The sequence below is a fragment of the Papio anubis genome, chromosome 10 (assembly GCF_008728515.1).
Source record: "Papio anubis isolate 15944 chromosome 10, Panubis1.0, whole genome shotgun sequence".
Lineage (NCBI taxonomy): Eukaryota > Metazoa > Chordata > Mammalia > Primates > Cercopithecidae > Papio > Papio anubis.
The window spans coordinates 52703276-52719111 of NC_044985.1; the positions used below are offsets into that span (position 1 = coordinate 52703276).

At 37.7% G+C, this 15836-nt stretch overlaps 1 protein-coding gene across 2 annotated transcripts in view; it reads right to left on the minus strand.

The window, feature by feature from the left end:
- Nucleotides 1-15836, minus strand: part of ABCB11 (ATP binding cassette subfamily B member 11) — a 112652-nt gene that overhangs the window by 53608 nt on the left and 43208 nt on the right. For both annotated transcript variants that reach the window (XM_009182379.4, XM_009182381.2), the window contains 4 exons: nt 15136-15260; nt 10677-10851; nt 4476-4589; nt 1244-1354 (listed from right to left, as the gene is read on the minus strand). In XM_009182379.4, coding sequence (XP_009180643.2) covers nt 1244-1354; nt 4476-4589; nt 10677-10851; nt 15136-15260 — 525 coding nt within the window. The remainder of the gene's footprint in view (nt 1-1243; nt 1355-4475; nt 4590-10676; nt 10852-15135; nt 15261-15836) is intronic.

Genomic DNA, 15836 nt, shown 5'->3' on the forward strand with positions numbered 1-15836 from the left:
AAACCATAATTACTTTCCACCAACTTAATATTAAGTTTTAGCTATCCATTCAAAAATATTTACTGAGTGTGTACTACTTTGTAATTTATAGCTTACAAAGCACCTTTACACACATTATAACATTTGATGTTTAGGTAGATATGTAATAGATAATAAAAATATACTTTAAGTATGGAATCAGAATATATATTTACTTATGTTTTATATATTTACGTATATAATGTAGGTAAATAGAGATATACACCTATATTTGTACATTTGTCATATATATTTATAGATATATTTATATTTACCTACATACCGATAATGTAGGTATGTATATATAAATATAAAACATAGGTAAATATATATTTACATATCATATATTTATGTATTATATACTATAAATATTACATAAATATTGACCTGCATTTTATGTATATGTTTACCTTCTTTCTGTATATATTCATATATTAAAAGAGAGAATTATATATATATATGTATGATAGGTATGTAGTGTCAGAGTGAAGTTATGCTAACAAAATGGGATTTAGTTCTGTGCAGATAACAGAAATATTATTAAGAGAGAGTAGCTAGAGATACTCTGTTGAAAATGAGGAATAAGTCTAATTTCAAAGCCAATTTATTCAGGGGTAGTAGATCCTAATTATCCTGTAGAGTAAATTGCCTTTGAAGATAATTTAAAGGTAGGAAATTAATTTTTTTTCACCATGTGCCCTGAACAAGACACGAGAGCATAATATCACAAGGACACCTTCCTATAAAGGCTGATGCAGTGGCCCTAGTGAATTTACAGATGGGAAGTAAAAACCTACATAATGGCAGCTTTCCTTTGCCTCTTCACACCGTATACTCAGTGTCCTCCACTTTCTACAGTCTCTACGAAGGTTGGGAGGAACCTGTGCTTCTTGATTGTTCTAACTGCCTTGTCATTTATCTAGCACATGCATAGAAAGACAGGACCTGCCACTCATTTCAACAGAGTGTCCTATGGTTCTTTTAGCCTGAATGTGCTGCCAGACTGTGTCCCAACCAGGGGATTTGCACATTATGGTTATCACAAAGGAATGTGGTGTGTTGCCTGAGATGAGCCAACACTGGAGGATACTTCCAGAGAAATACACCTCTATTCCCTATTCCTAGGAACTGAGTCAGGCTTCAGAAAATGAGCAATTTGTGGTTATGCAAATAAATCATCAAAGAAGAAAACATCTATTGTTCTGGGGAAAAGACCAGCACTCACCTTGACCTCTGGTCTGGAAGGATAGTGGAAGGTCACATTATGGAATTCAATTTCACCCTTGATTCGATCCAACTTGTAACCATCTTCTGACATGCAGTCAATGATGGGTTTCTGGAGTGAAATACAAAAAGGACACAGTGTAAATTCAAACTAAGATGCACAACTCAATTCAAATTGTAAATTCAAACTAAGAAACATCTTTGGCATATCTCTGCAATGTTTTATCTTGTTGTTGCTCTGCTTTATGAGTAAATTCAAATGAAGATGTATATATTTATTGTGCCTCTTAGTTTGCATGTATCTTAATTTGAATTTACTTGGAGCAACAACCAGATAAAACATTGCAGAGATATGCCAAAGATATTTATACATTAAACATTTATTAATAATAGTGAGAATAATCACTACTTATTGAGATATTATATATTAACATAATACATATTTAATTAATTTATTTAATTGCTATTATTTATTGACTTATTACTGAGATATTATATGTGTACTATTATATAATAATACATATTATATTGTATTAATGTTGTATTAATATTATAAATGTATATGTTAATAATATAATATATTTTATATTACTATATTATTAAGATAATACAGGAGGCAATGTACAAGGTGTTTTCATACTTTTATTTACATAATTGTCACCATGACCAAACTAGACAGGTGATATGCCCATTTTTCAGTTGAAGAAGCAGAGAAATTGAAGAGAGATTAAGTTTCTAGGACCATGCAACTAATCAACCAATCTGGGGTCCAAGGGTATTCTTTTGAGTATCCATGGTAGATGATGATTAAAACTGAATGTTCCTAAATGATGTCTTCAAATGCTACCAACTTTCAATTCTTGTCCTGAATTTCACCTCTTTTGCTAAGCAACAAGCTCAATCTAGAATTTAACCACTCTGGTTAATCAGAGCAAAGTGAGGGCCTCCTCCTGCTACCAGAACACTCCAGCATCATCTTCTTCCCTTGTCCATAACTAGTGACGGAAATTCATCACTGTATTAGTCCATTTTCACACCGCTATAAAGAATACCTGAGACTGGGTAATTTAGAAAGAAAAGAGTTTTAATTGATTCACAGTTCCAAATGGCTGGGGAGGCCTCAGGAAACTTACAACCACAGTTGAAGGCAAAGGGGAAGCAAAGCACGTATTACATGGTGGCAGGAGACAAAGCACGTAGGGGAAACTGCCACTTTTAAACCGTCAGATCTCATGAGAACTCCCTCACTATCACAAGAACAGCGTGGGGGAAAATGCTCTTATGATCCAATGACTTCCCACCAGGTCTGTCCCTCGACACATGGGGATTACAGTTCCAGAGAAGATTCGGGTGGGGACATAAAGCCAAACCATATCAGTCACTTTAGCTCTATTTAGGAGTATAATGTAATCTGCCTTCTTATTGGGTTGCTAATAAAGATAGCAATTTTTAAATGCCTTAATTTTTTAGTTTCAGGGCACTTTTAGAGTCATCATCTTATTTGAGCATATAACAACCTTAAGAAAGAGGTAGAATTTGAATACATTGACATCAACTTTTTTTCTTTTTCAGAGACAGGGTTTCATTCTGTCACCCAGGCCAGAATGCAGTGGTGTGATCATAGCTCACTGCATCTTCAAATTCCTGGGCTTAGGCCATCCTCCCATGTCAACCTCCTGACTAGTTGGGACTATAGGCATGTGCCATGACACCCAGCTACTTTTAAAATTTTTTGTAGAGACAGGGTTGCCCAGGTTTGTCTCAAACTCCTGGACTCAAGCCATCCTCCTGACTTGGCCTCCCAAAGTGCTGGGATTACAGGTGTGAGCCACCATGAACATTTTTATGTGGTTTTCAACAATCTCTTTGTATATGACACCCCAAATTATAAAAACAGATAAAGCAATGAGTCAGTTCCTTAGTAGGTTACAACTTCACTGTTTGGCGAAAAAGTATCAAACAGGGGACAGGGAACTAAACAGGTTCAGTGAACCCACAAATCACCTCTGGATTTCCAGGGCTTGCTTTGGACTCAGCTCAGGGCTTTTTTTTTTTTTTTTAAGAGAGAAAGAACAACAAATTACCAACTTCCCCTTCTGTTCTTGGCTTTCTGTTTGTTTGTTTTTTGAGACAGGTTCTCACTCTGTTGCCCAGGCTGGAGTGCAGTGGCGCAATCATGGCTCACTGTAGCCTCAGCCACCCTGGGCTCAGGTAATCCTCCCACCTCAACCTCTTAAATAGCTGGGACTACAGGCACATGCCACTGTGGCTGGCTAACTTTTGTGTTCTTGGTAGAGACAGGTTTTCACCATGTTTCCCAGGCTGGTCTTGAACTCCTGGGCTCAGGCGACCCGCAAACCTTGGCCTCCCAAAGTATTGGGATTACAGGCAAGAGCCACCATGCCTGGCGCGTACTTGGATTTTGACTCCCTAGCTTGGCCTCCAGTGTGCTTCTATAGACTAACCAATAAAATCCCTTTTGCCATATTTAGAAGATAAGCGAATTTTATGGACATGGCCTTGAAGTCCTGCATGGTATGGCCCTTCCCATGCCTCCAGCCTCTGCCCCTTGTTCACTCTATTCAGTTGCACTGGGCTTGTTTCAGCTTCTTTAAATCAGCAACCTTTCCCAACCTGGGGGCCTCTCTTCCATGAATGCCCTCCCTGTTCTTACTTCCCGTACCCCACCCCCTCGAATCCCCCTTTGCATGGCTGACTCTTCAGTTCTCTGCTCAAATGCTGCCTCCTCAGAGATAGCATTGGCTGTCACCACCAACCAATTTAAAGACTCCTTCTCCCACCCCAATCGCTGTCACATTGCCCTATTTCATTTCCTTCCTTTACTTACCACTCTCTGCTATTGTCTTATCTTTGAATGTGCATACTTCTTTACTGCCTGTCCTCTCCCAGCATGAGTAAAGAACAGGGTTCTTACTTGTTCTCTTGTTGCATTCACTCCCTTGAGGCAGGAGAATCGCTTGAACCCAGGAGGCGGAGGTTGCAGTGAGCTGAGATTGTGCCACTGCACTCCAGCCTGGGCAACAAGAGCGAAATTCCATCTCGAAAAAAAAAAAAGAATTGGCACCAGCACATGATAGCATTTAATATAATAAGTGTTGCTAAATTAAGGGCCTTGTGATAGCTTCTATTTTTAACATTTAGGTAAATTCTTAATGGGTGCTCTCTCCCCAGCCCCCACCCGTTAATGGACTTTACTTTTGGCTTTTACATACCCTGTCTATTGTCTCAAAAATACTGGTGGCTGCTGCACGTCCAGTTGCAAAGGCTTCCAAACAAGGAGAGGCATTGCCAAGATTTAAAGCTCCTACTATGACACTGAGGAAAATCTGAAATGAAAAGAGAGAGAGATTTTTCATGTGTTTTTGTTAATGTGTAAATCGTAATTACTATCATTTGGGTCATCCATGTTAACTCAGAGAGTTATCAGAAATTCTCTTCTGTGGGTTCGAAAGCTAGCTCTTTGGCTGTTTGGAAATACCCAAAATAGTTTTTGTTCTGTAAAGCATTTCCAATTTTTCCACTGTTATGATTTAGAAGACCACTTTATTTTTTACTGAATATTACTCTTCTACAAAGTAGAACTGTTTTGAAATGAGTAAGAAGTCTAAGCAAGGTAGCATGTAGACCCAAAGTGGACTTGAATAGTGATTTGATCATTGAATTCATTATATAATCAACCTTATAGTGATTTTCTGGTTAAAGGGTTGCCAAAAACAATACGGACACTAAGATCAGCCTGACTATTCTAGAGGCTGGTACACGCAAAACCAACCTGCTACTGCTGTTACCGCTATACTAATGCTGCTATTATAGTAGTCACTGGGATAACTACTGCAACTACTATGAATAACAGCAATAATAACAATAATAACAGGTATGTTTCTAAGTGTTCTATCTGTATTATTTCATTTTATCCTTACAACAGAAGAGTGAACAGACAGGTACGGAGGCTCCTAATTTGCATTAGGTTACAACATGTCATAAGTAGTAGAGCAGAATTTGAATCCAGGCTTTTGACTACCATTCTACCTAGCTCCCAGACTCACCTGTTGCTGGCTACATGCAGGAGGAGTGATCAGGTTCCTGTGCAGACTTGGGGCAGCTGTTCTTTGACTTACCAATGCAGTCATCTCATTACCTTAGGGGAAGGCTACCTGATCATGCCCAGATGTTCCTACCAAATAGCACTCTGTTTTATTTATATCAGCACTGTTTATAAAGGTGAGGAAGAGGCAATGAGGCAAATCCTCAAGTTGGCCTCCAGAAGGAATACCAGTCTCCTCTCTACCCTGTCAGCCAAAGAATGGTCCTATTCTTGTGACTCGCATAGAGGATGTTTCATTGGCTACAGTCTACTGCCAAGCCAAAGAGTGGCCCTGCATGAATGTAGTCTTTTTCAGGTAATCAAATGATCCTGGTCTGTGATGGTTTCCATAGGCCAGACCCTTCTCATTTGTTCTATCACACTGGGGCAAATTGCGCGAGTCTCTCCTGCTTCTCTTTCTTCCTTGTGGCTGGAGTGGCTGAACCATGGAAAGTCTCAGAGCCTCTCAGCCATGTCTCTCCCTCTTCAGTAACCTCTTCATTCACACATTAGGATGATTAACGGGGCCAGGGCTGCCCTACGTGGGTGGTGGGTTAGCCCACTCATGCTTTCTCCCTAGAGTCCTAGCCTATGCATAGGGACAAAAATTATCTCTTCATCTCCTTTTCCTCAATTATGGCATGTGGTTCCTCCCATAGGCAGATTATGTAATCTTTCAAGCCCCCATTTCTTCATCTGCAACACAGGGATAATGATAGCATATATTTCATAGGATTATTACAAGGATCAAATGAGATAATGTGTGTAAGGATGATTAATCCAGTGCTAGCCACTTCAGTGGTAGTAATGATGTTGGTGATGATGATGCTGACAGTGAAGAAAGTATTGAGGTCCCACACTTAGGAGGTGGTAAAGGGACAGACAGAACACTTCTTATGGTCTAATTTAGTTTAAGACCACACGCATCAGAGGTTTTCCTACCTCAGCAAAGGAACCTTCCATTTGCCCTAGATCCAGGGCCAGCAAACATTTTCTGCAAAAGGGCCAAATAAGTGTTTTAGGCTTTTCAGATCATATGGGCTCTGAAGTAATTACTCAACTCTGCCATGTAGTATAAAAGCAGCCACGGACATATGTAAATAAATGACCGTGGCTCTGTGCCAGTAAAATGTTATTTATAAAAATAGGTGGTGAGCTGGATTTGGCCTGTTAGCCATAGTTTGCTGACTCCTGGCTGACTGGAGGCCTAAATTGAAGTTTGGGGTCCAAGTCTTTGAATGGCTCTCTGGAGGGGGAGGAGTGAGTGAGACGGGACAAAAGCACATTCCCAAACCATCACAGTAGCTAGCAACATCCCAATAAGCCATCACTTGTCACTCTGAACATCATATTCTTTAGCCCTGTGAACAGCAGAAGTAGTGTAGACAGAGAGATGGGAAGAGAGACTGCTGTGGAACAATCAAGCTATGGGTGTGCTGGAGAAAAACGGGTCCGTGGCCCCTGGGAAGACAGAGTCAGGGGCAGGAAAACAGTGGTTAATAGGTAGGCGCCAAAGTCAGGGAGACCTGAGTTCAAATCCCTCTTAATGTCACTTGGCACATATTTCTTGACCTCATGGCCTCAATTTCATGTTTAAGTGGTAGTATAATGACACCAATTACAGAATGAGATTGAGAGCATTTCATGCAGTAATTTTGTTACATAATCCATCACTCAGTGCTTGACACTTTATATATACTGAATGAATGTCACTCTCCATTATGTGATTATTTTTATTAATGAATTCTAAAACTCAAGAGGGTCATGAAAGAACAACCTTCTGCACCATTCAGGTCCTCTTTGTCTTTCCCTACCAGACTACAGAGTGTATTTTTTCTCTGTGTACAAGTGATACTAATTATAGTCACTTATGTGAACTACTTACTATTTATGCCCAATTACCATGCAGCCAGTGATGATTTTGTGCATCACAAAATGTACTAGATTAATCAAATCGTTAATTAGTTTTGTGGATTAAAACACTCAACTCAGCCCATGCACACTCAGCCTTCATAGTTTGCTGCTCAGAAGTTTGGCCAAGACCTCACTGAAAGAGAGAGAGAGAGAGACACACACACACACACACACACACACACACACACACACACACAGAGAGAGAACAAGGAGTATAGTGTTAAAGAATGCATTTCATCTTCCCAAAGGAAATTTTCTCTTAAGATATAAGCAGACGCTTACAGAAAGATGTTGGGAGTAACAGGTTAATAATTAGTGATTAAAATGTTAGAGACCCATAGTATGCCATGCCTGCACATAGCAAGGACTCAAGAAATATCAGTTAAAAGAATAAATTATTTACAAAAGTTAAAGTAGCTCACTGTACAATGGGCAGAAAATTTAAAGATGAGAGCCATAAAATTGGATTCCTACTACAGACGGTTACCAAAGGGCTTTTTATTCAAGTGCTTCCAGTTGGAATTGTGTATTATTTGATTTTCAATTTACCAATTCACTTTTCCCTCTGAACCATTATTATTGTGTACCTCTATCCTCTCCTTGTAGGCATGGAAAAAGGGAAAAATAAGTTTTCTCAATGCTTGTCTTCTTGCATAGTAAGTATATATAAGCAGCTAGGACTAAGGCCAACTACTGATATCTCTAGTTTGGCAAATGTCAAAGTTCTTAGGAGGAATTGGATTAATAAAGACAAGGGACTATAGTTACAATTTGGACCTGCAATACTTCATTGGCTTTTCCAATCTGCAAAAAATGTACCTAAGTTGTTAAGAAGTGGTTAAATTATAAAATTGGTAACACTTCCCATCCATACTATCTCTTTAAAGTTTACAAAACACATGAACCTGTATTATCATATTTATTTCCTTTAACAAAGTTCAAAAAATGTCAGCCATTCATGTTGCAAAGATAAACTGAATTGAAAAGGTTGTTCTTTGTGTATTATCATGTTTAATGAAATAAAGTCCGTGGCTTGGAATGATTATGGTTTGACCTCTGATAATCACTTCCATTTGCAAATCAAAATCCTACTCAATTTTCCCAGGCAATGTATTTATCCTAAAGCAGTAGATTATGAATTTTAAGCTTTCAACTAGCAAATTTCTGGTTTACAAGGTTTTGATATTTTTCATTGTTTGCTCTACCCAGAATCTGGAGCTAAAAAATTTTACTTAAGAATTTGATATAAAACTACTCATCATCTACTTGCAGGCCAAATGAAACAAATATTTCATTTTTTGTTTCCCTGACCTCATAGATCTTACTGTCTGAGGGTGGAAAGGGATGGGCACAAGTGTAAATAAATGCAAATATTCAATGTCACACAAGTGCTTTGAAAAAAAAGTACAGCAAATCACAAAAGAGAATAAAAAATGGGTGAGCGTAAAAGGCCTGACTGGGAAAGTGACATTTAGCTGAGAATTCAAACAATGATCAGAGTCCAGCTGCAACAAGAGAGAGCCATAAGCTAAGGAGGAAAGGCCTTGGGAGAGGGAGCAGGATAAGAAGCCTTCCTTGACCCCAGTCACACCTGGTTATCCTGCTATTCACTGTCAAGGTTCTCTGTCCTTGTCTCTATTTGTCTGTATTCATTTACATGGTTACTTATTTACTGCTTGTCTTCTCCATTAAACTGTAAATTCCATCAAGGCAAAAAAGAAAACCCCACATTTCTGTTGCTCACTGTTGAATCCCCTGCATTTTCTAAGTGTCTGGCACATAGTAGCTGCTGAATAATTACTTATTGAATGAATAACTGGAAGGACAATGAAAATTAAAGGCATTAGCTACTTTAGCACAAGTGAGCAATAAAGTACATTTGTAATACCTGTTCAGTTAAGGATGTTATTGACCTGGCATTTTAGTAACTCATTATGTTTCACAAATACCTTTATTAGTACGTATCTTGGACTGTCATAAAGCTCAGTTATATGAGCTGTTAATTTTTAGCTGAGAGATCACTGACTTTCCATTTTCATGGTATATTTGCTTTTGGACTCAGAAAATCATTTCATAGCTATAAAGTCTTCAGTTAATCTGAAATTATTAAATTGTGGGTTTCATCAATTCAAATGTTTAGCATCTCTTTACTATAAAATGTATAAGTATTACTTGTTTCTCCATAAAATTTCTAGAAGATAACATTGGAAAAACCCTTCTAGACTTCGGCTTAGGCAAAGATTTCATGACCAAGAACCCAGAAGCAAATGCAATAAAACAAAGATAAATAGGTGAGACTTAAACTAAAGAGCTTTTTCACAGCATAAAGAACAGTCAGCGAGTAAACACACAACCCACATGATGCGAGAAAATCTTCACAATCTACACATCTGACAAAGGACTAATATCCAGAATCTACAACAAACTCAAAAAGTGGCCTAAGGACATGAATAGACAATTCTCAGAAAAAGATATACAACTGGCTAACAAACATATGAAAAAAATGCTCAACATTACTAATGATCAGGGAAATGCAAATCAAAACCACAATGTCTCTTGCAAGAATGGCTATACTAAAAATATCAAAACATAATAGATGTTGGCATGGATGCGGTGAAAAGGAACACCTCTACACTGCTGGTGGGAATGTAAACTAGTACAACAACTATGGAAAACAGTATGGAAATTCCTTAAATAACTGAATATAGAACTACCATTTGATCCAGCAATCCCACTCCTGGGTATCTACCCAGAGGAATAGAAGTCATTATATAAAAGAGATACTTGCACACACAGGTTTATAGCAGCACAATTTACAATTGCAAAACTGTGGAACTAGCCCAAATGCCCATCAATCAACAAGTGGATAAAGAAACCGCGAGATGTGTATATATGATAGAATACTACTCAGCCAGAAAAGGAATGAATTAATGGCATTCACAGCAACCTGGATGGGATTGGAAACTGTTATTCTAAGTGAAGTAACTCAGGAATGGAAAATCAAACAGTGTATGTTCTCACTCATAAGTGGAAGCTAAGCTATGAGGATGCAAAGGCATAAGAATGATACAATAAACTCTGGGGACTCAGGGGAAAAGGATAGGAAGGCAGTGAAGGATAAAAGACTACAATTTGGGTTCAGTGTATACTGCTTGGGCGATGGGAGAACCAAAATCTCACAAATCACCACTAAAGGACTTACTCATGTAACCAAATACCACCTGTTTCCCAAAAAACTTACGGAAATAAAAAAAAAAATTTTGTTAAGGTATTACTAGTTTCCGCAGACAGACTCCATAAAATCATTGATGCTTTTTTCCTGAGGACACCAAAATAATAAACAAAACATCTAATCCATGGACTTTTCTGAGATACCAGAAGGAAACGTTATGTCTTGGTCAATAAGTCAAGGTACCTGGACGAGGGTTCCTGGTGTATATTCTCCTTCATCCAGGACAAGTGTGGAGCCATACCAGAAGGCCAGTGCATAACACAGAAAGATGAGACACCACACGAATCCCGTAAAGAATCCCATCACTATCCCTTTTCTAATTCCCCAACGCTGGGCAAACACAAGATTTTTCTCATACCTGTGAAGAGAAAACATTTGAGCCAATTTCAGCAGAAACAGCTTAAGTTATAATGTTTAAGACAGGCCATGATGCAGTGGTTTTACAAAATGACCATAAAATCATCCCAAACACAGCAACTTTAGGAAGAAAAATCTCCAACAACCTTTGTGTAGTTTTTTCAAGTTTGTTTTAACCTGACAATGAAACATGTTGAAAGGACGATACTTAACAAAGCTGCCTGATTGCTGCTTGGATTGCATAGTGAGGTAAGCTTGGCCCCAAGAGAAAAAGAATTTTCAACATAAATGTATGAACAAGAGAGATCTAGTATTACTTGCGTTTGAAGTGTTTCCTTGAGTCACATGACATGTCCCTATCAGAAAATAATGCAACTGGTTCCAAATAAGCAGACCAGACTATTTTGTTTCCAGCTCCCCAGGCTTGGACCTAGTGTTTGCACCAACTCATCTACAACTCACCCATCTTCCCTGTGGCTGAGATGCTGTGTTGTGACATACGGGTCAGGTTCACAGCCATGAGACATGGATAACTGAAACTATGTGGAAGTCCAATGCAAGGAATAGGTTTCAGTAATTCTATGATCTAGCCATTAACAATGGGCATTGTCTCATATATAGCTCAGGCATTCTGAAACCACCTTCCTACATCTCAAGAATTGAATTCATGGAGAACTTTTAACCTTTTGCAGGACACAAACTGAAGGTCTATCCTATGTTTGTTACCATTTTTAAAACACTACACTGCCTCTTTTATTGACAATAAAAGATAATGTCTTTCATGGTGGAAGAAATATGCTACTGAAATTTTTTACAAGAAATAAAGAACCTCACTCCACAAACCAAAAGAAGTGGGGAAAAGAGGATAATAAAAGGTTATAAATCCTATTAATCTTTTTTACTTGGTGGATTTGGTAGCAACTGAGAATAACACCATCTTACCAAATCTACAACACATAAAGTAAGATTTACTATTCAGTTGGTAGTTATTTTATAAAAATCAAAGCATGGCACATAGTAAGTACTCAATAAATACCAGATAAATTAAAGAACAAACAAAATTACATTTTAGACAACAGTATTATTTTGGCCATTTGGGTTTTTCTTTTCATTGAGAGTTAACCTCTAGAATAGTGATCTATAATTTATCAACACTAATTTGTTTTTTGAGACAGGGTCTCACTCTGTCATCCAGGCTGGAGTGCAGTAGCATGATCACAGCTCACTGCAACCTCAGCCTCCCCAGAATCAGGTGATCCTCCCACCTCAGCCTCCAGAGTTGCTGCGACTACAGGTGCACACCACCATGTCTGGTTAATTTTTGTATTTTTTTGTAGAGATGAGGTTTCGCCATGTTGCCCATGCTGGTCTCAAACTCCTGGCCTCAAGCAACCCACCTGCCTTGGCCTTCCAAAGTGCTGGGATTACAGGTGTGAGCCACCGTGCCCAGTCTGTTTGACTAAATTGAAATCTTATCAGACTTTATAAAGAACATGTAGCATGGTACCTGAATAAAACGTGTTTAATTAAAAAGGTGTTCAATAAAAATGTGTGAAATAGCATTTTGAATCATGTTGGCATTTCTTTATTATTTTTTAATTGACAAAAGTTACATATATTTATGGTATACAACATGATGGTTTGAAGTATGTATAAATTGTGGAATGGCTAAATCAAGATAATTAACAAATGCATTACCGCACATACTTACATTGTGTGTGTGTGTGTATGTGGTGAGAACACTTACCTCTCACCTGCCCCCTTCCCCTCAAGGCCCGTGGTACTGTTCTGCTCTCTGCTTCTGTGAGTCCAACTCTGTCAGTGATATCATGGGGTATTTTTCTGTGCCTGGATTATTTCACTTAATGTAATGTCCTCCAGGTTCATCATGTTGCTGCAAATAACAGTATTTTCTTCTTTTTCAAGGCTGAATGGTATTTTATTGAACGTGGCATGTAAATTTACACACACCGTATTTTCTTCATTCACTTGTCTGTTGATGGGTGCCTAGGCTGATTCCATATCTTGGCTATTACGAATAATGTTGCAGTGAACATAAGAGAACAGCTCTCTCTTGATATACTGATTTCATTTCCTTTGGACATATACCCAATAGTGGGGATGCTGGATCATATGGTAGTTCTATTTTCCATTTTTTGAGGAATCTCCATACTCTTTGGCTGTACTGATTTACTTTCTCACCAAAAGCGATCTGTGTAACAGGGTTTCATTTTCCCCATATACTTGCCAACACTTGATATCTTTCTTCTTTTTATAATGGCCATTCTTACAGATATAAGATGATATCCCATTGTGGTTTTGACTTGTGTTTCCTTGATGATTAGTGATGTGTGACATCTTTTCACATACCTGTTGTATGTTTCTTTTTGTATATTTCTATTTGTATGTTTTTTTTTGAGAAATGGCTATTCAGGTCTTTTGACCATTTTTTAATCAGGGTGTTTCCTTGTCATTGAGTTGTTTGTGTTTCTTGTATGTATTGGATATTAATCCCTTATCAGATGTATGGTTTACCAATATTTTCTCTCATTCTGTAAATTGCCTCTTCACTCTGTTGATTGTTTCCTTTCTGAAGCTTTTTAGTTTGATGTAATCCCATCTGTCTATTTTTGCTTTTGTTACCTGCCCTTTTGTGGTTGTGCCAAAAAATCATTGCCTAGACCAATGTCATAGAGCTTCTACCCTGTGCTTTCTTTTAGTAGTTTTTCAGTTTTACATCCTACATTGAAGACTTTAATCCATTTTGAGTTGATGTTTGCGTATAGTGTGAGATAAGGATCAAATTTCATTCTTCTGCATGTGGATATCCAGTTTCCCTAGCATCGTTTATTGAAGAGACTGCCCTTTCCTCATGATGTGTTGTTGGCCTCTTTATTGAAAATCAATTGACTATAAATGCATGGACTTCTTTCTGGGCTCTCCATTCTTTTTCACTGGTCTATGTGTCTGTTTCTGTGATAGTCCATGCTGTTTTGATTGCTATAGTAATCAAATAATCAAATAATATAATAATAATCTACTACTTTCTAGTAGATTTTGAGATCAGGTAACATGATGCCGCCAGCTTTGTTCTTCTTGTTCAGAATTGCTTTTGCTATTCAATGTCTTTTGTGGTTGCATAAGAAATGGCAAGAATGGGTATTTTTGTCTTGTTCTTATCTTAGTAGGAAAAGCTTTCAAATTCTCACCCTTGAGTATGATTTAGCTGTGGGCTTGTCATGTGTGACCTTTATTGTATTGAGGTACATTCTTTTTATACCTAATTTGTTGAGCATTTCTGTCAGGAAAGGATGTTGAATTTTGTTAAATGCTTTTTCAGCATCTATTGAGATAACCATATGGTTTTTGTCTTTCATTCTGTTAATGGGGTATATTACATTTATTGACATGCCTATGTTGAACCATCCTTACATCCTAGGGATAAATCCTAGGATCATGGTGAACGATACTTTTCATGTGCTATTCAATTTGGTTTACTAGTATTTTTGTTGAGCATTTTCATATCCATGTTTATCATGGATATTGGCCTTTGATTGTCTTGTAGTATCCTTTTCTGGCTTTGGTATCAAGGTAATATTGGCCTTGTAAAATGAGTGTGAAGTATTCCCTCCTCTTCAATTTTGTGGAAGAATTTGAGGAGGACTGGTACTAGTTTTTCTTTAAATGTCTGGTAAAATTCAGCAGTGAAGCTATCAGGTTCTGGGCTTTTCTTTCATGGAAGACTTTTTATTACTGATGCAATCTCCTTACTCATTATTGGTATGTTCAGATTTATTTCTCTTTATTTTTCCATGATTCAACCTTGGTAGGTTGTATTTTTCTAGGGATTTATCCATTTCTTCTAGGTCATCCAATTTGTTGGCATTTGTTTTTAGTAGTCTCTTATGATCCTTTGTACTTCTGTGGTATCAGTTGTAATGTCTCATGTAGGCTTTTCTTTAATGACAGCAAACAGCATTATAGACTGATATGAGGTATAATATGTGTACATAAATACCATCAGATTTTGAAATAAATATCTACTCTAAGTTGGCTTTCTAAAAATTGCCAAGTGCAACATCTTTAAAAACATACTGCTAAAGGCTTGGGACTTCTTATAGTGCTTTGACCAACCTAAATTAATCTGCTTAGCTCCCTCTTGAACAAGTACTTCCTCTGGAGGCCGTAGACCAAGGTTGGTCTGCCACTTTGCACAGACTGAGAGATTCAGGGTACTACACTGATTGATGAAATTAGGGAAACAATCAGATCCCAATTAACCAACCTTTCAACCTCTCTTTTCTCACCACCAAAAGCAGCCACCGTTCTCATTGATGAAATGACTTCATCAGCCACCACCCCTGCTTTGGCATAGGCCTTCAGTTCATAGTCCGTAAACTTGGACACACTCTAAAAATCAAAAAGAAGGAAAGAAAATGTGAAGTCCAAGAAATTAGGTAAGTCAGTCTGTCATTTAGATTCATTTAGCATGTGGCATGGTTTAATACAATATCAGATTCTCACTGTAACATCACTGACAGGAGGAAGAAATCTGGTCCAGATTTGGTCTATGGTAAGCTTCATCCAGGGTTGTTTGTTGATATATCAAAATGACCCTACTAAAAGTAAGAACCTCCTCACAGAATAAATTCCAAATAGGACATTCTGTGAGACTAAAGTGTTTCCATCATTATACTAATAAAGTGTTAAGTTAGACCATGTCATAGTTCATTGCTATTAGCCAATGGCCATTGCATAATTTATAGACAAACACCAGAGACACATGCAGATGTCATGACTGGGTATAATATATGGCATATAACATATAGAGTATAGGCATGATGTTGAGAGATGATTCCAGATGATTCCAGAAAAGAAAGTTCATTTTCACTCAGTTGGAGACGCTCAACTATGCAGTTTTCATTTTTATAAAAGGAAATGAAAAGACATCTGTACTTAACAGTAGACACATTACTTTTTCTAAAA